Source organism: Temnothorax americanus, unplaced genomic scaffold, assembly GCF_048541705.1.
Source record: "Temnothorax americanus isolate GAGA-0224 unplaced genomic scaffold, ASM4854170v1 Scaffold33, whole genome shotgun sequence".
Lineage (NCBI taxonomy): Eukaryota > Metazoa > Arthropoda > Insecta > Hymenoptera > Formicidae > Temnothorax > Temnothorax americanus.
In genome coordinates this window covers 1,392,115-1,418,028 of record NW_027509475.1, presented here as the reverse complement: position 1 = coordinate 1,418,028, position 25,914 = coordinate 1,392,115, and the positions used below count along the sequence as shown (strand labels likewise).

Here is a 25,914-nt window from a genome sequence, read left to right as displayed (position 1 = left end):
CTCACCACCCCACGTGTTCCCCGCTGTGCTCGCTCGCCCTGCTCGTCTCCGCAACCGAAAAACGCTACGTGAAAAAGTACGTAGTGAAGTGTGTGATTGTCGCCATTAAAACGATCGGCAACATTATGTTGGTCACCTATCTCCTACAGTTCATGTTCGCTGTTATCGGGGTACAGCTGTTTAAGGTAAAGAGACATCCAGCCATCCACTTAGAAAGCTTACTAAGCGAACGAGATTGCGTTACCACTTTCTTTCTCTCTCTCTCTCTCTCTCTCTCTCTCTCTCTCTCTGTTTCTCTCTCTCTGTCTCTCTATCTTTCTCTCTGCCTTCCCGTACCCTCCACTATTTTCTTTCTATCCTCCCGCCGCCGCCCGCCGCACTTACGTTCACTTCCGTCGCCCACGGCGACGGTGGTAAATTTCCGGCCAAGCACCTTCGGCGACCGAATTTTCCCAAGCGAAATACGGAGAGCGATGGGAGATAGGGTGTGATGGTCGTCACGCGGAATCGCAAAACGTTAATTAATTATGCGAGATGTTAAATATTCTTTCTCTCAAATAAAATTTTTATGACAATATCGGATTATACGCTTGATCGTTTTTTTTTTAGATAATTTTTATCCGGAATATTAACTGTAAATTACATCAACTTAAAATCAGAGATTATTATTCGAAAAAAAAATAATAATAAGAACAAAACGTTAAATAATAATAATACAACTGAAAATAATCATAGAAAGTTTGTCCTATCTGTCTACTCTGTATTTTGCAATATTATAATTCCCAGCATCTTCCTAAATTTTTCTTTGAATCAGACTTAAGCAATAAAAGCTATTTTGTAAAATTGACTTTTTTTTACATTTTTCTTGACATTTAGAAAAGATCGGAAACACTCGTAAAGTTTGCCTAGGTCTGTTCCAAGAGTCGTTCTTTCCCACTTTACTTTTAACGTCCTAAACCGTACGAGGGAACGTATCAGCAGCGAGGCACATTTTACAGTATCGAAGCGACTTCGGACACGTTGCGAAGCTTCTAACGCAATAACGTGGCTGTGGAATGACCCAGACACGTTCCGGCGAAGGGAAACTTCTTTCCCGAAAGGGGTTCCTTTTGTCGCGGAATTATCTCTGCCCGATAAGAGGCGCATTATCTGATTATCCGCGCGGCGTATCGATCATCGTGCTGTCGATCATTAATTATCGCGGTATCGCGCGCGATCCTGACGGCCGGAAGGACACGGAAACGATGACGGATTACCCTTTCGGATATATATGCACGTGTGCATCTCGTTGCTGCCGATATTTCTCTCTCTCTCTCTCTCTCTCTCTCTCTCTCTCTCTCTCTCTCTCTCTCTTTCTCTCTCTCTTTGTACATCTCCCCTTTTACATCCTCGAGCACGGTAACGCTGTTATTAACAATATAACGCTTTTAACCGAGAAAAACCAGGCGAGATTGTCGTGTAATATACGTCGACGTGCAAACTATATATATATATATATATATATATATATATATATATATATATATATATATATATATATATATATATATATATATATATATTTATTTATTTATTCGTCACACACCAACGATACGCATATCATATATCGTACTCCCCTTTCCTCCCGTTTAAAGATAGACCCCCCCCCTCCCCCTTAACCAGGCATGCCAGTTTCGCTATATGTGAGAATGAAGCTTTAGTCGTAGTGCATGCTGGCCGTCCACGTGCACCGAAACCACGAGTTACACGTGATGACGTGACAGAACGAGGCGAATTTCGGTGTAACGGCACCTGATACACGATAAAACAGGGTCAATTAAATTATGACAAATATTACACAATTAATAAATGCAAATGGACTTATCATTAATGAAGACTCTTCGTTGTTGTCAACCAATTATCTCGAATACCGATTTATCTCGCGTTTATTAATGCTCTGTTAATATTTATGACATATCTTCGCAAAAATGGTCGAAAATAACTCGAACAGTTTTATAGCAATTTATGCGTGAATAATTAATCGTTCGTCTCGTTTTGCCACGACTAGACACCAGTTTTCTCCACGACTCACACGATTCCACGAGGAAGAATAAAGACTGAACTTAGGGCTTAGATGAAAGATAGATTGTTCGAGCAGCCGTAGAGAGATATCACACAGATGTTATTCGTAAGACAGCGTTGTGTCTCACAGTCGCAAAGTATGAAATAGCACTGAAGTTACTCCACATGCGGCCCCGATCGGGACTCGAGGCGCATTAGCGGGTTAGCTCCCCTTAGATGTTATACGCACAGAAAGTTTCCGACGTACTTCCGCGTGTTTTGCGCGAGACTCTCTGTCGACTTTGCTACACATATACGTTCATATATTCACGCGGCAAAAGCGGAATGAGACGGCAAGTGTATAGACGGAGCCGGCCATACGATTCCCCGTGTGAGCGTTGTTTTAAAATCGATATTTGCTCTGCCTTCGCGAAATTGCGGGCTCTATTGAAATTCCGAGTTTTGATTGAACGCGGATGCTCGAGCAAACGAAATACTCTCATTCCGCTTCCGCTGAGCATAACGCTTATTAATGTAGCAAACAAGTCTGCTTGCATCACGTCGATGTAGGTAATCGCCTGAATCGCCAACAGGATATTCAAGCAGGGACTTAAAGTCAGATTACGCTCGTGGTTACGGTTCGCCCTGGTCACAAACGTGTGTTGCATGGGACTTCGGACAATGTTTTTTTTTTTCTTTTCGGAGACGCCAAAGTGCGCGAACGGTCATTTTTGACACGAGGCGAGGAAGGTGATTGCGCTGATAATAATCGGATTTACAAAGTCGCGGAATTTTCACATTCCTGTACTATCTTGATCGCGAGTATCTGTGCGCGTATAGCTATACTCAATTCGACAAGAGACGTATCACAGCTGTTCGGAATCGATTTCATTCTCTTTGCAATATTTTGATAATTGTAAAAATCTAAGAGACAAGTCTCTTTTTATACGTGTCCGTATTGTTTCACCTATTAAGATACCTATACCTCCTAGAGATTTTGGTTTAATAGTATATTTTTTAAAGAAAATTAAATTTGTTTTGGATAATTGTGATATGCCTCTTGTGAGATTCTCGTGGATGATTCCACGAGGATATTACCTTGCCAAAATACGAGTTATATTCTATGGTCAGATATTGAAACTGTATTTAGGAGAGAAGTTCATTCAGAGAGAGGATGCTTCATCTGGCGAAGCTATTTGACAAAATAATATATAGCGAAAAGTGAGTATGACAGAAATATGATATTTTTGCAGTCAGATGGAACAGTTAGTTAAATATTTCTTAGGAAGGTGATAAATTTTGTACGAAATGGAGCACTGGGTCGTTGATGTTGGATGAAACATTAACGCGTCACATGTTGATATTAATTAGCATACATTCGTAATAATTATTCGCCAATATTTTACAAATCTGCTATTTCAAATTTTATCGTCTCTTCGTTAAAATTATGCATAATGTATCGAAACGTTCTTGCCGCAAAGGTGAAAACCATCAAGAGAATTAATAAGTTATCAAAACGTGGAAAAATGTTCGAAAATGAGGTTGCGAGACAATATATTTTCTAATAACAAGATAATGTCGTAGCGAATAATTGCCTAAAATTAACGGCTTCCTATGGCGTTCTCTAGTAATCATTAAAGAGAGAGAGGGTAATTATTATCGGAAATGAATTAAATTTGTCGGCGTTTGCTCAGGCAACATAAACGTCGCTCGACGATGAATATTTTAATGTTGCTCATAGTGATCGTTCATTCTATAAGCCGCAGGAACGTTTTTTTTTTTATATATATAAATACAAACATCGCTTTTTATCGACGTATGCAAAAAGAGAGATACGTGAAAAGCACGATATCTGAGTCAGGAGACACGACGTGACGGGAGAAGAAGAGAAATTAACGTTAAAATAACGAGATAGGAGAACAGGGAAGATATATATATGTCGCGATTACGACGATATAGTGCTGCTTCTGCACGAGCCGCGGGACACGTACGACGCCTGTGCTTTTTTACTTGCAAGCAATTATGGATTACAAAAAGAAGGAAGGAGGCCAGGAGGGTGGAAGAAAAGCGAGGGGGAAGAGTGGGAGGGAGGGCGATCGCAAAATCGTCAGCTATCACGCTGTTGTCGGCGCGGGAATGGGAGGTGGGCTCTGCGTTGTTGTTTCAATCTGTTTCGTTATTTTGGCCCGCACCAGCTCGTGTTACGTAGGTGGCAATTATAGTACCAATTTGGCGCGTCACGGTGGCCCATTGTTCGTGCTTTTTTTCCCATGTCGTGTCCGGGCCCACGCGAGCGCGCGCCATGTCGACGGATAATGGAGCGATCACAGCAGATTTCATCGAGAGCATTTTACACGCGCGCCGCGCGTCTATAGATCGCCATCAGCTCTTTAAACCGTCGAGGTGCAATAATAGCGCGCCCGCTAATGAGAATACACCTCCGCCACGAAACATCTCTTTCGGAAAATGACACATTATTTTCCTCGAATAAATAATTGCTGGGGTTGTTACGCAAATTCGTCCGAGATTTGACGACAAAGTTATTTGGAATTAATATTGTTATTTATGGCTGATGTTTATGTTGTTAAACGAGATATAAAAATTTAAAATCTTTTCGCGACACCATCAGCTCAAAACCACGTGAGACTTTGTTCTTTTTAAGCGGAATTTTGATATCGATACATGAAACGCACAAGCGACAAGGACGGAGATGAATCAATTTGCGCGAACGTGGAAGTTCGGATGACTGGAGAGGGTGTTCCCCCCGCGATTATTGCACCGTCCTCGCTCCGTCCACATGGTCGCGACGCGGGTTTCAAGGCGAGGGGGGCGAAGGACCCATATTCACCGACACCTCTCCCTCAGCGTGCTTATGCACTCAATGTCCGTGTTCACCACCAAGCGCGACGAAACGCTTATTTATAACATGGACGTGATCGCGGAAATCATCGCGAGGAAACCCCACGCATCGCCTTCGTACCTTGTTGTACATATGTATGCACGTGCCGACGTGGAATGTGTCCTTTTTTTTCCATATATACCACGTTTTTGCCTCTCACGTTAACACCCTCTTATACTTTGCTCGATCACGTCTCTCGTTGTTGCTGCCGCTGACAATGCTACCGCAAGTGAATGGCCGATTCACAGCTGATGTGTAACCCGTCATGCTGGCGATCTTTGAGATTTTTTATTCTACACGAAGGATTCAATTGCGACGAGGCCAGAGATATCGAGGCTCTCTCGTAGCGATTTTATTTATTACGTAACAGCAATTGAACATTGAAGTATATATGATGATTATATGTATAATGCGTTTTTAATTATATATTTCATATTTGACGGATCACAAATAATAACAGATAATTACTCACATGTAGTGAAACCTATTTGCGCGAAAAGTAATTTGTTTAGCCTGGTGAATGGCATCAAGTTGAATTTCAAGAACGCTAGCGTGTCGTTCGCAGCTTTAACATGTTGCGTAAATTCTAGTCCCGTATTAACGGACACGTTAACGGTATTAACGGCGATCGAAATTGACGAACTTCTTGTATTGTGTAGGGCAAGTTTTTCTATTGTTCCGATGCATCGAAAATGACGAAGGACCAGTGCCAGTAAGTTCTAATTACGTTATAAATTAATAAAAATAGCTCAATTTCCCGTAATTGTTAATAAAGTCCAAGAATTGCGATCGAAAACCACAAATATCTTTAAAAATCGTCAGTAATCTTGTGCGCACATAACAATAACGTACCGATAAGAGAGCATATCTCCAATTTGAAAATATATTACACGTAATGAGAAGAAATTTTTTCTCTGTAATGAGCTTTCTCATTAATTCACGGACAATTGAAAGATTTCGATAGGCCACACATTCAGAATACGGTGCAAGAAACTCTCCTTTCCAGGGGTACTTATTTGGAATTCGAAGACGGTAATATTAACAGGCCGGTCATGAAACTCAGACACTGGGATCGGCAGAGTTTTCATTTCGATAACGTTGCGAAGGCGATGTTGACCCTTTTTACGGTCTCGACTTTCGAAGGTTGGCCATCGTAAGTATATCTTGCATTGCGTTCGCAACGAACATTGTTTCAAGATTTACGTATCTCTTATCGAGATACATTACGGTACGAAAGGCTATTATACTTATGCAATCTTTGCTTTTACCAGCAATCTCAATGTCGATATACAACAAAGTTTCCATTACGAACTCGTTTCTTATTTTCTTGCTACTTTCTCTTTCTTGATGCTATTTTCTCAGATCTTTCAGACAAGTATCTTATTTTTTTCATATATCATTTCGATAAATGCGTAATTTTGTTAACAAAATACTAAGAAAATGGATAAGTAGGTACTGCAGTTCTAAATGCGAGAAGTCAGATAGCTAACGTCGTCTCTCATGCATGCTAACAGACTTTTAGAGTGGTCGATCGATTCGAACAAAGAAGATCATGGACCAATTCACAATTTTCGGCCGATAGTGGCCGCCTACTACATCATCTATATCATCATCATTGCGTTCTTCATGGTGAACATCTTCGTCGGTTTCGTTATTGTCACCTTCCAGAACGAGGGCGAGCAAGAGTACAAAAACTGCGAGCTCGATAAAAATCAGGTGAATCACACGAGTATATTAAATTAATGGGTTAATTGTGTTCACATTATAATTAGCACTAATACCACGACGAGATCACGCATGACCCTGAGAACATTCCCAATTTCAATAAACTCTAAAGCAAACGCTTCGAAATATGCATTGTATTAAACGTTACATTAAATTGTAATATTTGTGAAAATAAAATGTGATATAACCTTTGTCTCAAAATTTATCAAGAATAATAAACTTTAAAAAAATGGGAATAGAGTATCACTATTTACAATTTCGTTTACAATTTTCTTCGGCAATAAAATGCTCAGAACTAAGATTATAGAACTAACAATAAGTCATACGAAGATCCCATTGTGACTAGGGCTGGTGCTTCGAAGGCTTCGATATTCAAACTTCGAAGCTTCGACATTACAATCTTTGAAGATCGAAGTTTCGAACAATCAAAATTATACAATTATTAATTGAATATAATAGTACCTAATATAGGCACACATTTATAAAATTATACGACAAAATCCGAATAAAATGTCTAATGTTGCAATTATATCGCAAATATATATTTTTCGAAGCTGTCGAAGAGTAAACAGCATTAATTGTGATCATCGTGGAGAATTAATAGTCGCTTCTTTCTGTAGAGAAATTGCATCGAGTTCGCGCTGAAAGCTAAGCCAGTGCGCCGATACATACCGAAGCATCGAATACAGTACAAAGTCTGGTGGTTCGTCACCTCCCAACCGTTCGAATACACGATATTCACGCTAATTATGATCAACACCGTGACGCTCGCAATGAAATTTTATCGCCAGCCGGATATCTACACGAATGTCCTGGACGTTCTCAACATGATCTTCACCGCCGTGTTCGCCCTCGAGTTTGTGTTTAAGTTGGCTGCGTTTCGATTTAAGGTGCGGGCTCGCATCTATGCGTAATTTTACATTTCGCATTTTGTTCAAAATGTTTCGTTTTTTAGTTTCACTTTATATACGCCAGAGTTAATTATGCTTATAAACGAGCTCGTTATTAATTTGCAGAATTACTTCGGCGATGCGTGGAACGTATTCGACTTTATTATCGTGCTCGGAAGTTTCATCGATATCGTTTATTCGGAAGTTAACGTGAGTATCCGTTGCGCTCGACTTTGATCGAGCACCCGGGGCAATATTCGTGATTATATTTGAGAGGCGGAAGTATAAAACTGCCGCGCGCTAAACCATTTTGTCATCGTTGCAGCCTGGATCCACTATCATTTCCATCAATTTCTTCAGACTGTTTCGCGTGATGAGATTGGTGAAACTGCTGAGCAGAGGGGAAGGCATCCGAACACTTTTATGGACGTTTATCAAGTCCTTTCAAGCTCTGCCCTATGTCGCCCTTCTCATTATAATGCTCTTTTTCATTTACGCTGTGATAGGCATGCAGGTAAGCAACGCCGATCGAAAAAAAAAAAAAAAAAAAAAAAAAAAAAAAAAACACTGCGTGTTTGAAGCACATAAACGACGGTAATTTCAAATGAGCGCTTCTTTTCAGGTGTTCGGAAAGATCGCGATAGACGATTCTACGGCGATAAATCGTAATAACAATTTCCAGTCCTTTCCACAAGCCGTGTTGGTTCTGTTTAGATCGGCAACAGGTATATACAATTTTATTTGGCGTGAAATATTTGATATTAAAAGATGAAAATGTTACGATTGTGTTCGAATTTTCGCATTAGTTTTCGCTTAGCAGAAATCGATGTACAATTTCCCAAATAAAATTTTTGACGATTAAAATATGCAATCGTAAAGTATTGTACTATTGAAAAAAATCATGATCGAATGTTTGCGACCATAGGCGAGGCGTGGCAAGAAATAATGATGGCTTGTTCGTCACAAGATAGCGTTAAATGCGACTCCAACAGCGACGAAAGCGACAAGAATAGTTGCGGGTCGGACATTGCATTTCCTTACTTCATATCTTTCTACGTGCTCTGTTCGTTTCTTGTAAGTGCATCTCGTTCCAATTATTTCCGTCTCGCATTATTTTTATTTTATTATTTAGATCCTCGATATAGATCCTCCTAAATTTAATCGTGCGTATCTCGCGGAAAACAGATCATCAATCTCTTCGTCGCCGTTATCATGGACAACTTCGACTACTTGACGAGAGATTGGTCGATTCTCGGGCCGCACCACTTGGACGAGTTTATTCGCCTGTGGTCCGAGTACGATCCCGATGCCAAGGGGCGCATCAAACATCTGGATGTGGTAACGTTACTAAGGAAAATATCGCCGCCCTTGGGTTTTGGAAAGCTGTGCCCCCATAGAGTAGCTTGTAAGGTTAGTAAATGACTCTAATAACATAATTACATAATTATAGATCTGTAGATTTATCTACGATGGCCTATCTGCCTTGTTATTGATACAGAAAAAATATTATTTTCTACAAATAGCTGCATGTTTTTATTCTATATTAATTATTTTGTTTTCTCCTCATTGTATTCGATAGATTATGACTTTTGCTATGTGTCAGGTTCTAATAGAAAAACTGTTATCATTCGTATTTAACGAACAAACAAAGAGAATTGTTGCCCAAGGTAGAATTTAACGGTAGAACTACCAAGGGAGTTGAAATGACCCATTTGACATTTTTTAAATAATTTATTACTTATTTTTAAAACATCTCTTAATTTCTGAAATGTAGATGATTAATTTTATTAAATTTGTTTTCTCTTTTTCTTTTATAAGATTTCTTTGGTAGAAATAAATATAGATTAACCTCCGGTATAAGTTCTAGATGTTAATAAATTAACGGGGGGAATCGTCCCTAATATCGATATATTAAAAAATTCAGAGACTCGTCTCGATGAACATGCCGCTGAACAGCGACGGCACCGTATTGTTCAACGCGACCTTGTTCGCCGTCGTAAGGACGTCGCTGAAAATCAAGACGGAGGGCAACATTGACGACGCAAACGCCGAACTCAGGGCGGTGATCAAGAAGATCTGGAAAAGGACCAGTCCGAAGCTTCTCGATCAAGTCGTACCACCGCCCGGAGGTGAGCGTTTTCCTTCCATCGTGAAATTTGTTTTTATTCGCGGAATTAAATTTACACTTCGAATCGATCCTTCCAGTGGACGACGAGGTGACGGTCGGTAAGTTTTACGCGACCTTCCTCATCCAGGACTATTTCCGTCGATTCAAGAAGCGCAAGGAACAGGAAATGAAGGACGGCGACAGAGATTGTCACAATACTGTGACCCTTCAAGTAAGTTTTTTTTCCAGTTTGGGAGAAAATGTGTTTAGAACTTAGTTAGGATCATATTTGGATATTATTTCATATATAATAATACTTGCAATTTCAATTTAAAAGGCCGGATTGAGAACGTTACACGAAGCTGGCCCCGAATTAAAACGCGCGATTTCCGGCAATTTGGAAGAACTCCTCGACGACAATCCGGAACCTATGCACAGGGTAAGATCAACGATCGTCGTATCTTATATTCCAAAGAGCTCAATAAATAATAATTATTAAAATTAAATAACGTTAACGAATTTGGCAATAAAAGCCAGATGCTGCAATTAGTATGCGCGTATATAATTTATTATAATATAGTCTAGTTAAATAGGATTAGCGTAAGTTTCGACCCTTTCTTTGGGTCATCCTCAACGCATAATCGGAGCTACAATTGCCGAAGTTGAACACAATCAAATGGTTAATAATTAATAATAATAATTTCTACAATAGCACATTACGCAATTGTTAATATTTTCAGAGAAACCACTCGCTCTTTGGCAGCGTGTGGTCCAGCATGCGAAAAGGACATCACAGCTTCCACAGGGCGAAATCGCTAAAGGTCAACTCCGCCGCTGCGAAGGCACGTGATGTTTTAACGTATAGAATTCTCATTCTCTCCTGTCGATTGCGTACTAATTAAAAACTTTCTCGCAGGCTTCCCCGACCAATTCCATAGATTTTCTACCGTATGCCTCGTTGCGAAGGACTGCCGTCGCGGATGTCACCAAACAAATCGCTCACCAACTTGTGCCAAATGTAGCGAGGTAATTCTTTTGATTAAAAAATGAAAATTAATCTCTTCGATAATTTCTCTTTATATTTCCAAACGTTAAAATTTAATTTTGTGATATCAAAGTGTTAGAACAACAAGAAGCAATTAAACTGACCCAAAATAGTCTGGTTATACTTTAACAAAATGCGTAAAAAGAAACATTTATCTTGAAAGTTTTCCCAAAATATCTCACAAGTGGCATCTAGAGCGTGGCTTATATTTCTTTCGAATGCTTTTGTTAAAAGACATTAAAATTGCTAACTCAACTATATTGATTAATTAGTTATATAGTCGATTAATCAATTGCTTGTATATTGACGCGTGAAAAATGTATCGTACAGTGGTCTAAGTGACGGCGCGATGAACCAGATGGGGACCGATCTGCGACTGACGGGCGTCGAAGAGAATATCCCTCTGAGACCGCTCGCTGCCTTCGGCAATCCGGCGCAACAGACGTCTTACAAAATGGTCGAGTAAGTACAGAACGCGTACAGAGCGAGCGAGCGAGAGATAAATTGCGGCGAGTGTCCTGTTTCTGTTTAGACCATCACGTCTCGTCCGTGTGTAATCGACAGTTATTATTTCCCACGACGATTTATCTTCTCTCTGTCTCTCGGTATATCACGTCACAGTGCATGCAGGACGCTCATCGGTTTGATTTTTTAATTGGCTCATTATATCACGCGAAAACATCTTCCTAAATATTCATATAATCGAGGAAAAACGCGGTTGCGTCACCTTTCATTTAATTACTTTTTTTTGTTAAGCGCGCGCGATAACGTATAAAACAATAAAACAATTTTTATGCGACTTTTAGCTAAATTTTCCCACACTTGCAACAAGTTATTTGTTTCGCCTCTTAGAGCGGGTCGATTCGCATCATCTCTCACATTATCCCTTTCGCTTTTCTGTTTACTATCGTACCGTTTCAGTGGATCGGGTAGCGGTAACTATCTCCATCCCAATAGCGAATATGGTAAGACAAGTTAGGGGGCGATCAGTAGCTGGCTTTCCATCATTTTTTTTTCTGTTTGATTCGCATTGCTTGCTCTGCGCGGCTGCATGCGTCTTTCACTAATTATGCCACGAGAATCCCGTTCAACTATATATTTTACGAGAAATAATGACTCACGTATAAGAAACACCGGTTAAACGGGAATCGATTTGCAAAGCTGCGAGAATAATCAGACGCGCTGGCGGATCACACATGTATTTCGAAATGCAAGGAGAATGCATTTGGGTCCCGCGCGCGGTAATTTATGTCCGGCTGATCGCATGTTGTTTGTACTACTACTACTAATTGTAGAGATTATCGCTATACTTTGATGATAATGCTTGATGAGCGCCTCCAAATGCCTCGATAAAAAACCTGGCCGACTCACAAACAATATTAATTTTCTTCAAAATATTATCTTTTAAATTGTCCTGAATCATTTTATTAAACGACACGTTACAGTATGTTTCTTCTTAAAAAATCTTGAACAATTAAATTCATTGTAGAAAGTGAAATAAATAATAAATGAGAGATCTGAAATGAGAAAGGGGAAAATTTTTTCCACATTAGATGAGAGACAACCGTTATTTATCATCTCAAATTAACAAATTTGTTATGAAATCTAATGTTTTGTGTTCTCCCAGACGTCAGAGCATTTTCCTACTCCATTTCAGACTCTCATTTAGAGCCGTCTTATTTCAAGTAAAATGTCTCGAGGCTTTCGGGGGTGCGTTTATCTGCCACGCATTTAACGTACTAAAAAACGGCCGTTACGCTTTTCTTTTCTTCCCTCCTGCCGTCCTACCCCGCGTGTGTGCGTGTGATGCACGCTCGTGCAGTCTTCAGGACGGAATCGAGCGGCAGTTGACGCCACCCACGCCTCCGCCGCGACGGAACCCACCGTCCTCGTCCACCGGGACCCCGAGCACCGGCACCGCCGTGCACACCCCCGTCGCTGCAGCGGCAGCAACGGCAGCAACGGCAGCCACCGCAGCCACCGCAGCAGCATCCGCGGCGGCCGGCACGACGAGCGGGTCGAGCGTCGCGACGACGACGATCACCGCGTCGTGCACTGCGAGCGCGAACACCTCGACCACCGCGACGAGCTCAAGCCCCGCTTCCTCGTCAAACGGGACGAACTGTTATTATACCTACGCGTCGCGGGGCTGCTGTGTCGATTGCGCAGTTTGGAGCAATCACGGTACGGGAAAACGTCGGTTCAGTCGGTCGCCAAGACTGCCCTGTCGCTGTGCTGGCGTTGAGGAGTCTCACTCTCCAATTAATTAATTTACTTAGAATTCATTTCACTCGTCTGATAAAACCAAATTCTCTTGGGTATTTAACCATTCATAAATAAAATGAATGGTAAAAAAATTGAAAATTACTATTAAAAATATAGTGATTGACGTTACACAAAAATAATCAAATTATTGTAAAATTATACAAGTTAAAATTTTAGCTTCTTGTTTTTTAAAAAAATTTCGTCGCGTTCGCCATCACAGTAAGACTGACTTGCGAAAACTTAGGCGCGACTATATAGGCTTACGTCCCATTGATAAAACGTCCCCGTGTCCTCGCACGCAGCCCTAGACGACTGCAACGATGAGGACACGTCAACCGGAAGCGGATCGAGCGATTCCGGCAGGTGGAACCCGCACTCGGAGGGCGGCGTGGCGCGGGGCACGACAGGGAAACCCCATGTCACCGTGCTGGGCGGCCGGTCGTCGAAGCGCCGGGCCAAGGCCCGTCGCGACGCCGCGACCGCCGGTGGCAAATCGGCACCGGCGAGCTTCCGGTCGCGGGACGCGGTCGCCGCAGCCGCCACGACGACGGCGGCGGGATCCGCGACCGGTGGTGCGGCCGCTACGTCGTCGTCGGGCCCCCCCGGCACGCGCACCGTCGCCAATGGCCTTAAAATGGCACAGAACCAGGCGATCGCCGTGGCCGGCTTCCTCGCCGACGTCGACTCGCGACAATGGCGCGTCTGCGCCTCCTGCTTGTCGCACCGAGCGTCGTCCTACCACGGCAGAGGTGACTAAAGGCACACGCGAGTGAATCCTTGGCGATCGCGACACATTATTTTTCCAAACGATCTAAAAATGACTTACAAATTATATTTTATCATAAATTATCCGATATTCGATCCAAAACTAAATATTAGTGATAATATTGTGATTATGTAATAATAATAATAGTTGTTTTATCGCGAGATTTATCACTCGAGATAAACAGGAAAATTATAATTGTAATATACATAAACGCTGTTATGATTTATAAATTCTATTTGTTTATAACTTTTGTAAAATAATGCAGTAATTACGCACGGAATTTATCACGTCAAATAATATTTTGGCAAAGAGAATAAAATTGAATTAATATTCAAACTATCGATCGCAAAGGATTGATTATCAATGAAATACACCGATGCACCCTCAACAATTCTCTTATATTTCGTTATGTTTAGGATTTCATTAAATTCAGTTTCTTGCATTATATATTCATGCTTCAATTTTCTCGGCAATTCTTTTGATAATTTTTAAAAAATTTCTCTAGTTTTTATTAAGGCACATAATTATTATTTAATTTCTAATCAAAGAATAAGTTTAATAATCAAAATTTGCTTTGATGTAAGATAATTGAAGCAGTCGAAATAATTTCATCAAATGGAAATCAAATAAACCTGACGTGCAAAATCTACACTGCAAATCCAAGTGTGTTATTTTCACAAGCATAAACTGAAAATGACACATTTGACTAAAGCTATTTTTACATGTTTCTTGCGTGTAATACTACGTCATTTAACATGTTTAATCGTATTAAATTAAAAGTTAATACGTTCAATCGCGTCAAATGACATGATTTGAAACAAGAAATGTGTAACAAGAGCTTTAGCTAAAATAATACACTTGAATTTGCAGCATATTTACAATCAGGCGGTTCGATGTATAAGATACAATCATTTTTCATTCAAACAACCCCTGCACGACAAAATCTCCCGAAAGGGATCGGCACAAAGAACAATACGAAGAGAGACGTGGATATGAAGCAAAGTGTTGCTCAAGGTGGTCAACCGCTGCTCGAAGCACGCGCTCTGTCAGCTTTCGAACTAACAAGTCTTGTTATATCTTTACGCTTTATTCTTAACTGCAATTCGACCTGTACACCTAACACCAGTAATCTCGTGATGCTTGAGAGAAGCACTCGTATGTCACTAAATCAGTTTGTGTATACGCTATGCTCGCTAACGCAAAAAAAAGGCCTTTCGGCAAAAAGCAAAATCGAAAGCGATAAAGGAGGCAGGGCGTGACTGATTCGAGCTAACACTCTGACGCCTCTCCTCGTTCGTCAGTTTCCTGGGCCACTGAGAGTAACGGAAGCGTCGGCGCAGAGCGCCTGTCCCACAGTATGCCCGGCAGTCCCGCGGACCGGAAGCCGAACTTCGAGGTCATTGGGAGCGCGGAGAGCCTCGTCGGTCGGGTGAGTTTCGGAATAAACAGCAGTATATAACTTAGAAAGGAATAATTTGAAACGTTTAAAAATAATAAATCGTTCCTTTTTTCAACTTTCCGATAACATCCGCGCCACGTGTCGGACTTTTCAGGTCCTGGTTGAGCAAGGTTTGGGCAAATACTGTGATACGGATTTCGTGCGGTACACGTCGCGCGAGATGCAGGAGGCGCTGGACATGACGCGCGAGGAGATGGACCAGGCCGCTCACCAGCTGCTCCTGCAGGAGCGGCGCGGCCAACCGTTGACCTACCAGCTGCAGCAGGACACGGAGGAGCAGCAGCCGCAGCCGCAGCAGCACCTGCAACCGTGGAGCGGCGGCCAGCGACCGATCACGACCGGCATCGGTTACCAGCCGTTGCAGGACCAGCCACCGAGTCAGCCAGCCTATCGCCCGCTGCATTCTTCTTCCAGCTACCGTCGCGGCAGTAATCGGCAGCAGCAGCAGCAGCAGCAGCAGCAACAACAGCAGCAACAACAGCGACAACCGCCGTCCTAGCAGGACGAGAAGCTCGCCGCGACGCGAACATCGTCCACGTAACCCGAAAACTCCTACTCCCCCTCGTCGGGAGTAGTCGCCGAAGGACAGAGATCGTCAGTTAACATGAAGTAACTGCGAGAGGAATCGAATCGCCGACCTCCTACGGGATCTGAATCGATCGCGCGAGTTCGGATGGATTTAGACCGCGCGAGGCTCGATTGCCGTTGTTGTTGTTGTTGTTGCTCGAAGAGCATAAGGACGCTTTATAAAAACTGTTCTGAATATGTATAGCTGTAGTTAGGTACGGATCGAGAGACGCCACTCGAGAGGCAAAACGCTGACTTACAATTTAGTCTAGGGGAGGGAGAAACGGGACGAAAGTCGCGACGAAGGGCGGACCGGCTCGACGTCGAGATGGTCCATCCCGTAATGGACACCAATAAACGCGTTTTTTTCGTTCGAGCGAATATTTTCTAACCGAACGCGGGTGTTCATCCGGCACTTTTTGAGTCACGCGAGTCGCTCGCGATTCCTAACTTGGCACGGGTATCCTTGAGCGAGATGCGTGCAAGTTGGACGATCGCGCGGAGCAAGCTGCTGTTCGTTTAGGCACAAGAATAGGATAGACTTTTAAGATGTATTTTCCCGCGACGGAGGATCAGGACGATCGAGAGTCGTCGCGGCGCGGAGCTTCATTTTTTTTTGAACGCGTCGAACGACCGCGAGATTAAAATCGACGGAGCATCCCGGAACCTGCAGAGGGGCTCTCGACGGAATTGTGAGTTTTACTTCTCTAGAAAACTCTTCTAGAGATTCGCCATTGTTCCCATTTAACGTTGATCTCCGTTTTCTGTTCGATTCGTCCCGATCAAGGGCGAACGCCACGTGTAGAAAATAGACGAATTAAAATGAAAGAAATAGGAAATTCCATGAAACTGTAAGCTTCTCATTATCAATTTTGGCGATTGGCTTTGAAATTTTTGAAATAGTATTTAATTTGATCTGTATAAAAAGCGCCTAATTGGGAGCAATTAATTAGACATTCAGAGAGTAAATTGTTTCCTCAGAATTTTAAGATATATATTAAAGTAAATTCCGTACAGTATCGGTGTTAAAAGACACGAAAATCGAGAAATTTATAAAATTGTGAATTTTCCAAACTTCTGTCGAAGATTAAGTCGAATCTTGCAAAAAATGGATGTCTCTCAATTATCTTAATTCGTCTATTTTTGCGTCTATTTTTTAGCGACGTGATATTCTTTTACAAAACTCATCGCCTATTTTAACTTTTTACGACGCTTCATAGAATCTCTATTACTATCTCGTAAGAGTATTCTGACGTAATAACTTTTTATCAACTCACCATAATTTCCCATTGGACAGTAAAAATCTCTCTTCTAGACAGACAGGCGAAAAAGTTAGATAAAAAAAATGTTAAAATAAAAAATTCGGATCGTAAATAGTTAAAGGAGAATGAAAGAAAAAAAAACACGTCGGCGGATGATCGTTCTTACTGTTCTCACAATTGATTACTCCTCGTTGTCCTTGTTCCGATGATTACCGGTTACTAGCACGATAATTACGACTCATGATTCATACGTATATAAATTCTAGACAAGATAACAAGTGCCTAAGTATCTATAACTTCTTTCGGACCAGAGAAAGACTTTTATCAACTTAGACAAAGTAAAAACGACTATTATTGCGAATTATTATTGCGCGAGGAGAGAGAGCTGCGAGTGTGTTGTACACTACTGATGAAATGTTGTGACGATATATATAGATATTATTATTCGTATTTGTAATTGTGTACATAACACCGTATGCGCGCGTATATTTCCGCTGAGATGCGTGAGGATGAATGGCCGATAAAACTAGCGCTGCGAGAGATTCGAGATTAGTATATTAATATATAAATATAAATATACATAAATATATATTATATCTCTAGATGGCAATCTCTATACAAACGAGAGTAAGGGGGGGCGAAGCGGGGCGTAACGGAGACGATAAGTTTTGATGGGGTGTTAACGCGGAACTTTTCCCCTCTCGGAGAAACGCGGTTACGCGATATATGGTTTTTATCACGTAAAGTGTAAACTCGAACGTGAAGACGATCGGATATGCAAAGATCTGAATCACGAATCTCTTTCTCTCTCTTTCTCTCTTTATCTTAATCCACGATTACACCCACTCAAGTGCATGCTCAACGATACGGAGAGCTTTATAAAAAGCCACTTCATAGATATTCCCGACAGTCTCATCTCCGGGGGACGCGCGCCACTTACGAGAGATTTACCGGCGATTTTTAATTAACGACGAGTCAAGCGAAAAGTTTCGCTTCAATCGGCTAACGCGTTTGGCCTCGAAAATATTTTATTGTGCTGTGAGAGATTAATATAGCAGTCCTCAAAGTTTGCTAATTTTGAAAGTGTCCAGTTAAAGACGGTCAATCAAAATAACAAATCGTAAAATGATTCAAAATTAATTAACTTTTATACACAATGTATAATAATTAGATGTACACATTGACTGCAATGTTATAATAATTGTATGAAATAATTGTGTGAAATGTGGAAGAGGATGTGAGCGAAAAGTTGCTCGAGAGATAATTGAAGATGCCTTCGGATCGTGCGAAATCTTTTTTGGAGTAAATCGTTTGGAAATAGCGCGGGTCCCCTTTCACGCGCAAAGAGTTCACTCGTAAAAAAAAAGAAACCGCAGCCGACAGAAAACCGCAGCAGCCGCAGTAATTTTGTCAGACTTTTTAAAATCCGATCACAGTATGTAGAAAATCGCGTTATCGATGTGTGTGTCATTCGAGTGTGACTTTGGGCTTTTACGCAGAAACGTGAGATTGAAAACCGGAGGGGGTGCGTAGACACTGAAACTAACTACGTAAATGTTAACTTATAGACGTTGACAAATTTTTAAGCTCTCGTAAATTTTATAAGTATCTCGTCAATCGGCGTGGTTCTGGAGATTTGTCGCGTAATATGCTTCGATTTTTTTTTCCCGTTTGTATACTATATGTCGAACCGTAAAAAAGAAAAATAAGAAAAAGAATGTAACGTGGAGTAGAACCAATTAGAGTCTAATGCTTGATAGGAGAGAGACCTCAGAACTCAAGAGAGTTTCGCCGAATTACGGGCGAGCGCCGAGCGATTGACAAATCGGTTTATTGTTAACTACGGACTTACTAGTTTGGAATACTTTCAGAATCACGTCCCTCGGCAGCCTTCTGGGCTTGTCTACGACCAATGCAAACTCCACTCTCTCACGCATCTTCACTTCGCGAATTTTTCTTACGTATAACTCGCCGATCTATTTCCCCACTTTATACATTTCTTTCGTATATCGCTTTGCTTTATCCTATAACGCTGTGAGCCAAAGAGCCCCTGCTTGCATCGACGATCGATTCGTAGATCGCACGATGTACGAATGATCGAAGATTTCTTTCTTTCTCTGATCTTTGGTTCTATACCTCTTTAATCGTCGATTGCATATCCTACGTTTGACGCTCTATATATTAATTTCACTCGATTATCCTTCTCTTCTTCCATTTAATTTTTTCATTTTAAGTAAGTGATAACGCGAAACCGTTATTATGAAACATATAGTGTATATATAAATATATATATATACACGCACGTACATATGCCAAATTTTTAGAGAAGAGTTGGACGATGCTGAAGCAGCAAGTGTAAATTACAAAAACTACGGGTCCGTAAACACGACCACAAGTAGCGGCAGATTTTTTTACGCTCTGTAAGGTATAATATAGATCGCCGTCTGTTCCTCTCGTCTTTCGCGGACGGAAGAGATACAAAAGAAACACAAAAATAATATTTAAAAAAAAAGTAAATGGAGCGCTACACGGTCCAGAACCACTAATGTTTAAAAATCCGCGAAGTCTGTTTATATCTTATGATGTCTGAATAAAAATTGTCATAGCAATTAAAACCCCCGTGCAATCGATCTTTCTCGCTCATAAAATGTATAATGCACATATACGTATAACGTGCGTATTTCGTTAGAATTTAACACTAGTAGAACTAACCAAAGCAGTCAAGATGACTAGTTTGTGCAATGGGATGACGCGTGGCTCAGTGGTTCGAATCCAACCCGGCCTTCGTCCCAAGTATGCTTCGTTAAGAAGTTTTTCCCGATCAAGATCCTTATGGATTAATGGTCTGCACGATTGGGAATCGGAAAGGATTCACAATCTGCAAGGCTTAATGATTCGTAAAGGATCAAAAGATTGAGGCCATTTTTCGAGTTAAGTGCCATATAACCTATAGGACCCTCTAGCGGTCCAATGGTTGACGGCACGTTAAATATTTCAAAGAAAGAAAAAAAATTTTTCATTGTGGTTAAATAAATGTTTCACCACACTTATTTTCAGAAAAATTCTGTACACTGAAAAAGTAAAGTGCGGTGAAACATTTATTTAACCGCATATAAAAATCTTTTTTTTCCTTAAAAAAAAAAAAATGACTAATTTGTAATTTTTCATCTCAAATTTATAACAATGCATTTTTTTGAAATTTTCCTTTTGTTGTAAATGATTAAATTTATTTTTTCCCTTTATCTTTTTTTTCAAAAGAGAGAGATATATATATTATATTTAAATAGCAGAAATAGATATACCATTAATTGTTGGTAGTTCTAGCGTGAATAAAGTTTTCAGGAAAAGAAAAGACATCGGCGTTGGATTCTCCAAGATAATCATTTGGCGATTAAATGGTGAAACTAAATAAGATAAAAAATGGATAGATTATTTGCGATTCAAAATTGGGAAAAAAAAACTGCTTGCGAGATGGGACGCGGCTTCGTTTGTGCGCAATAGAGTAGTTAATTTTTCAACGTTTGGTCTGTCTTATTTTTATACCGTTTTACAATGGGACGAAATTTACAACAAAATGCATCACCGTTCTGTTTATTACGATAAACAGTAATAAACTGATAATGCGAAACATGCATGTCGTATATCATTACGAAGTTTATCGTAAATCGTATATAGAAAGACCAACATTTTCCATTTAGTGAGACTGAAAAAAAGATCAGGGAGGTCGAGAATATAGCATTAGTTAAAATCAAAAGAAAAATGACGAACCTGCAATTGGAAGAAATCTAACTCCAATCAGCTGAGAGAAATTTAAAAAGGAAGCGGACGCGAAATTTGTCGGAGTTTGCCGTAAAATATTTTTCGCTCGATTTAGGGCCACTATTTTCAACGCGTCTGTTAACTTCTAACCGACCATTAATTATCAAAATAGTCAACTCCTATTGGGGCTATTCTGATAAGTTAACGGTCAATTAGAAGTTACAGACGTTGGAAATAGTGCCCCTTAGAGTATTCTGTACAAATATGCTTAAATATAAATGTATATGTTTTCATAAAACGCGCGGAGAGCGGAAGATACAGGATTTAGCAGGACCAATAGCGTATTTTTACTATATTAAAATTGTTTTTCAATCTATTTGTTACGGACAGTGCTCGATTCGTTTAAAATAAAATTGATAACAGCCGGGAATTAATATTAATTGTAATAATTAATAATTAATAATAATAGTAATGTCGGGGGTAGTGTGAACAAAGGGCGCGAAACTTTCCGATACAAGACGGCGCGTTTATATAGCGTGCATGATAATGGAACAAAGTGCACAATAATTATATTCATCTACCTTGTTAGATTTTAGTAGCGTACAGATACTGCAGAATCGTCGAAGGATGCATCTTAATTATATTTTGCCGTTCGCGTAAATTTATAACAATGCGTAACGCCGTGTGTTTCAATATAGAATATTCTGAACTTGGAATGTTGAAATATGGGGTGAGAAAAACAGGAAATAAAATTGAACGGTGACTGAAATGAGATTTCTTCACGAAATCCTATCATATCGTCCTCGAAGAATAGTTTTCTTTTTTTAGTAATAGAGAGAATGGCTATAAGATTTATATAATATCATTCACAAATATATATATATATATATCAAAGAAATAACATTATTTTCATAAATCAAGACAAATTGCACGAAAAATGTTCGCACAAATTTGACAGTTTCTTTTTTTTTTTTTAAGGAACATTATTGCCAAATTCTTTTTTTTAGAAATTAAATAATACTTTCAGCCATTTAAAACGTTTATATAATTATGGCAAATGAAAGATTCATATAATCAGGATAAATAAAGGATAAGTACTCACGGAACGGGATTACGGATCGTCGACGGGCATTTTTATCCAACAGACACTTTTCAAAACATTGTTGTTTATTTATAAAGTCCGTCGCTCTCCTCTGGCCGTTGCTTCTTTCTGGCGAGCAACAGCAGCAGCAGCAGCAGCAGCAGCAGCTCCTCTTTATTTTACAGTACTTACAATAGGAAGTGTAGGTCGGTCGCGAAGATTTATGTTGCCAAAAAAAAGAAAAAAAACTACACACAGAGGATTCTCCTGAGTTATCTTCATGAAAATAATGGTCGGGTAGCAGCACGGTTTCAAAGGTACCTTCAGAGTTGTTACAGCGCGTCGAAATAAAACTATCGCGGAATCGACTGAACAAAACACGTCGAATTTCTTCTGCATGCGTATCGGCTGTAGAAAGGCACAAGTATGGCCAGACCTTGCATCAAATATTTAAGGTAAGGTTCTTGTCCTCCAGTCTTAAATTTCGTTTATAAATTTTCTAAGGAAGTAATTCATTTCGAGGAACGAAATAACCGTCACTATCGAAATCACGAAATTGAACTAGAGTTCAATAAGTTAAAGAAGAAAATTTCGAGCTTAGCGTGCAGTTAATATTATTTTGTCATCTGCGCCGCCTTCTTCGCTTTCACTAGCTCGACCAATTCCTGCAACAAAGAGAAACAAGTGTAGAATTGTAGCTCGGATTATTATCCGTTAAGCTAATGTAATGGTTGATGTAATTATTTCAAATGTCGTCTTTTATCTTTTTTCTTTTCGTTCTAAAAGAGGAACTTTATAGTTGAGCATTCATATAACGACGTTTAATTTAATATTACGTGAAATTTTGAGATTGTATACTTGCATTGTACAATTATAATGATTATATAATATGAGGGAATGAGTACTGAAGAAGACTAACAAGTGAAATTGAATACGTTTACCGTATTTATTTTATTTATAAATATAATTTATTTTTAATATAATCTCTTTTTTTAATTTAGTTCGTATTGTTGGTCCATTATTCCCTCATATTGATTTGCGTAAACGAGCCTAACATTTCAATATAATGATATAAGGTAACACGTTCTTTTTTTAATGCTTACCTTGTATCTCTTCATGCATTCTTTTTTCGTTCTAGTGGGTATACACGCCGCGATCTGATCCCATCTGTCCGGGACTGTCGTGGGATAAGTTTTCAGTGCTTGTTCCAAGAGTTTTTGTTCACCCGGTGTCCATGGGGCCGCTTCTTTTTTAATCTCCTTAGGTTCAGCAGCTACGCCGTTCGCGATTGGATGATCTAGACGCTCTGTAACGGCTGGCATTCTTTCTTCGATAGCTTCCTTGCTTTTTTTCTCAGCGATGAAGTTGTCAAAGGCTTTCTTATTCGCTTGTTCCTTTAATCTCGATTTACTAAAGTCGGTCGACTGTAAACTCTTGGCCTTTGCCAGAACTTCCTTGGCGTCGCGGGTGACTCCGCTGGTGGAGCCACTATGTTGATTAATGAAATTCGCCACTACCTCCCAACGTTGATTGGTACCGGCAGGGAACAGATTAACCGCTTTAATCAAGAGTTGCAAGTCGTTCTCGCTCCAGGGTGCAGTGTAGGTCTTGGTCTGCTTATCAGATGTATTTCTCGCATCGTTACTGATCACATTTACGCGGCGTTCTTCCTCGATTCTTCTCTCAGCTTCTTCGACGACGCTCAAAAACGCGGTTCTGCCATTGGCCTGAAGATTCTTCATCGCCTTTTCCAGCTGCACGAGCTTGAACAGTTCACATATCTTCTCTACGCTCTCCATGTGTCGGAGACTCTCTTCCGAGCTTTCGGCAAAATAATTGTTTGCCTTGCAAAAGTCCCTGAACGCCTTTCTTTCTTTGCGCAACGCCTTCTTTTGTACTTCTCGCTCTTGCTTCAACGCATCTTGCTTCGCCCTTTCCTCAGATTCTCTCTTCTCCCTCTCTAATCTCTCCTTCTCCGCCGCGTCCCGTGCTATTCTTTCCTCTTCCAGTTGCCTGGCCTTTGCTGCCTCCTGCTTCGCTCTTTTTACCGCGTTCTTCTTATCTCTGTCCTCTTGCTGGAATTTCTTTATCCTAGGATCTACGTTGTACGCCATGTCCACTAAAGTGCGTATTCGCGCCATCTCCTCTTTTTTTCGTTTCGCTCTCGTGGCTTTGTTCTTCTTCTCGATCCATTTGCGCATGTCCCGGCTGCAATTAATTTCGTCGTAAAAACACTATGCTGCAATTTTCCTCGAAGGAAACCTTGTGATTCGTCGTACTTACTCTTGGCCACTCTCCTTGTCTTCCTCGTCGAGGTACGAGTACTCGCGCCAGGAATCGAAGTCGTACCAAAACGAGTAGAACTGTTCTACCTTCTCTCGCGGCGTGAATGGTCCGCCCAATCGCGGCACAGGCTTCTTCGCGGACCAACGCGAGTTATCTTTGAAAGCTCTACCCAGCACCTCGTAAAAATTGTTCCGACAGTCCTTCTCGTCCGGCAGACTGTCGTTGAAGTAAGGATCCACGCTGTCGTAGCTACGCCTCTTCGCTTGACTCCCGAGAGTTTCCCAGGCGCGCGTTATACAAGTGAAGTAGTCGTCGTCCGGTCGGATTTCCTCGCCCATCGCCTTGCGTTTATCGGGATGGTGTTTCAATATCTTCAACTTGTCTGCAATCCACATATTAGACATATCCAAGTTGTCAACCTCGAATCAATGTTTACATCTATAATTTCCTTTACCGGGCATACTTTACGTACAAGCTCTCTTGATAAGATCCTCGGTCGCTCGATGCCTGAGATCTTTCAAGCCTAGAACGGCGTAATGGTCCTGATCCTTCCAGTCTCGCGGGTCCAACGACCTGAGGTACTCGAGATCGTCCTCGAACTGATACTGCGACAGATCCTCCTCCTCGTCCGACGACTCCGAGACGCTGGACCGCGTGAGGCTGCGGTGGAACTGGGCTCGCCATGCCTGTGCGGTCGAATATAAAACTACCGGACCCGCTGTGCCGGCGTTGGCCTTGCCTGCATCTGTAACATGTCGGTCTTAAAAATTGTCTCGTAGAAAAAGGATCGCGAAGGATCCCTTCGTCACGCGACGCGATGAGAGATAATTATGCGCCGAACGAGATCGCAGATGGACTATCGGACGCGAAGTCAGGTGTACGCGTAAAAATCGAATATCTCTCATGAACGATCGTCTTCCTGGAATTACGCGAACCAGAAATTCCCTCCCCGCGATGAGAAACGAGCTGAGCTAATTGATCGACACCCAGCGAGCTAAAGTTTTGTGAAACGCGCGAGCTCATCCGAAAAACCCGCTGCTTCCTGACACATCTAACATCTAACCAATCCTAACCTCTAAAGGCCGGTGTCGCGCGATAGGGGGAGACGGCTCACCGGATATGGAATTGAACGCCGCGGAATCCTCGTTCCCGCTGCCGTCCGTCATCGTCGCGTGTGATCTTCGCGACGAGTGGCGACGAGCTGGTCCTGAAATCGCACACAGGACACGCGATAACGCTCGTCGATTGCGTTATGTGCTATGTATCCCCCGAACTCACGATCATGCACGAGCACGAGCACCAACGAGCACGAGCATGAGCCAGCACGAGCATGAATGCCGATCGCCACGAGCGCCAGCTCTCTTCGAACGGGTGGAAAGCGTGGGTACTTTAAGAATAATCTCCTGTTCACGTTACACCCAATATCGGCGATACAAGATTTGTTTATCAATGCGGATTAATTTTCGATTTAATTTACTTTTTATTCTTTTCTAGTTTGAAGAATTAGAAAAGATAAAAAAGTAAGTTAAACTGAGATTAAAGTTAATCCGTGAAAATGTACATACATTGTTCGTGTTGCTTGAAATTCTCGAAAATTTCTGCACTAATGAGATAAATATATATATTGTGCGTTGGAAAAAAAGAAAGCAAAAATGCCCCAAGTGCAAGCAATATACGCGCACGCGCGGTGAACCAAATTTAAAAGTTCTCAGGAGGGCGATTTCGAGACGGAAACATTCGGAGCTTTTAATATCGTTTTTTGT

At 41.1% G+C, this 25,914-nt stretch overlaps 2 protein-coding genes across 8 annotated transcripts in view; one reads left to right on the top strand and one right to left on the bottom strand.

Annotated features, from left to right (window-relative positions):
• The window catches only part of Ca-alpha1d (Ca[2+]-channel protein alpha[[1]] subunit D), a 68,874-nt gene extending 48,219 nt beyond the window's left edge, over nt 1-20,655 (top strand). For 2 of the 6 annotated variants that reach the window (XM_077413683.1, XM_077413679.1), the window contains 19 exons: nt 5,599-5,651; nt 5,946-6,092; nt 6,454-6,655; nt 7,285-7,554; nt 7,681-7,764; nt 7,880-8,068; nt 8,177-8,279; nt 8,480-8,628; nt 8,740-8,964; nt 9,479-9,683; nt 9,760-9,893; nt 9,999-10,100; nt 10,402-10,503; nt 10,578-10,687; nt 11,037-11,168; nt 12,529-12,890; nt 13,274-13,720; nt 15,039-15,166; nt 15,291-20,655. In XM_077413683.1, the coding sequence (XP_077269809.1) occupies nt 5,599-5,651; nt 5,946-6,092; nt 6,454-6,655; nt 7,285-7,554; nt 7,681-7,764; nt 7,880-8,068; nt 8,177-8,279; nt 8,480-8,628; nt 8,740-8,964; nt 9,479-9,683; nt 9,760-9,893; nt 9,999-10,100; nt 10,402-10,503; nt 10,578-10,687; nt 11,037-11,168; nt 12,529-12,890; nt 13,274-13,720; nt 15,039-15,166; nt 15,291-15,695 (3,549 nt within the window). In that variant the 3' untranslated portion in view covers nt 15,696-20,655. Of the gene's footprint in view, nt 1-77; nt 186-5,598; nt 5,652-5,945; nt 6,093-6,453; nt 6,656-7,284; nt 7,555-7,680; nt 7,765-7,879; nt 8,069-8,176; nt 8,280-8,479; nt 8,629-8,739; nt 8,965-9,478; nt 9,684-9,759; nt 9,894-9,998; nt 10,101-10,401; nt 10,504-10,577; nt 10,688-11,036; nt 11,169-11,627; nt 11,672-12,528; nt 12,891-13,273; nt 13,721-15,038; nt 15,167-15,290 lie in introns of those variants that run through there. The other 4 variants (XM_077413680.1, XM_077413682.1, XM_077413684.1 and 1 more) reach the window with 4 other exon arrangements.
• Nucleotides 20,656-21,930: 1,275 nt separating this feature from the next.
• On the bottom strand, nt 21,931-25,756 carry LOC143901348 (dnaJ homolog subfamily C member 2). 2 transcript variants are annotated; one of them, XM_077413587.1, is made up of 5 exons: nt 25,087-25,201; nt 24,624-24,896; nt 24,149-24,533; nt 22,969-24,073; nt 21,931-22,530 (listed from the first exon to the last, which is right to left on the bottom strand). In XM_077413587.1, the coding sequence occupies exons 1-5, from the start codon at nt 25,172-25,174 to the stop codon at nt 22,480-22,482; spliced, it is 1,902 nt and encodes a 633-aa protein (XP_077269713.1). In that variant the 5' UTR covers nt 25,175-25,201; the 3' UTR covers nt 21,931-22,479. The 2 variants fall into 2 exon arrangements, with proteins under 2 accessions (XP_077269713.1, XP_077269714.1); XM_077413588.1 differs by lacking the exon at nt 25,087-25,201 and adding an exon at nt 25,266-25,756 and having other exon boundaries at nt 21,932-22,530.
• Nucleotides 25,757-25,914: the final 158 nt, after the last annotated feature.

What these genes read in the sequence shown, in the direction of transcription:
- LOC143901348 (XM_077413587.1), bottom strand. Translation starts at nt 25,174, where the DNA reads ATGAGCTCGCGCGTTTCACAAAACTTTAGCTCGCTGGGTGTCGATCAA. An exon ending in GGATCTTATCAAGAGAGCTT is followed by an intron (nt 24,534 to 24,623) that starts GTACGTAAAGTA and finishes TGTGGATTGCAG; the next exon opens with ACAAGTTGAAGATATTGAAA. An exon ending in AATGCATGAAGAGATACAAG is followed by an intron (nt 22,531 to 22,968) that starts GTAAGCATTAAA and finishes TCTTTGTTGCAG; the next exon opens with GAATTGGTCGAGCTAGTGAA.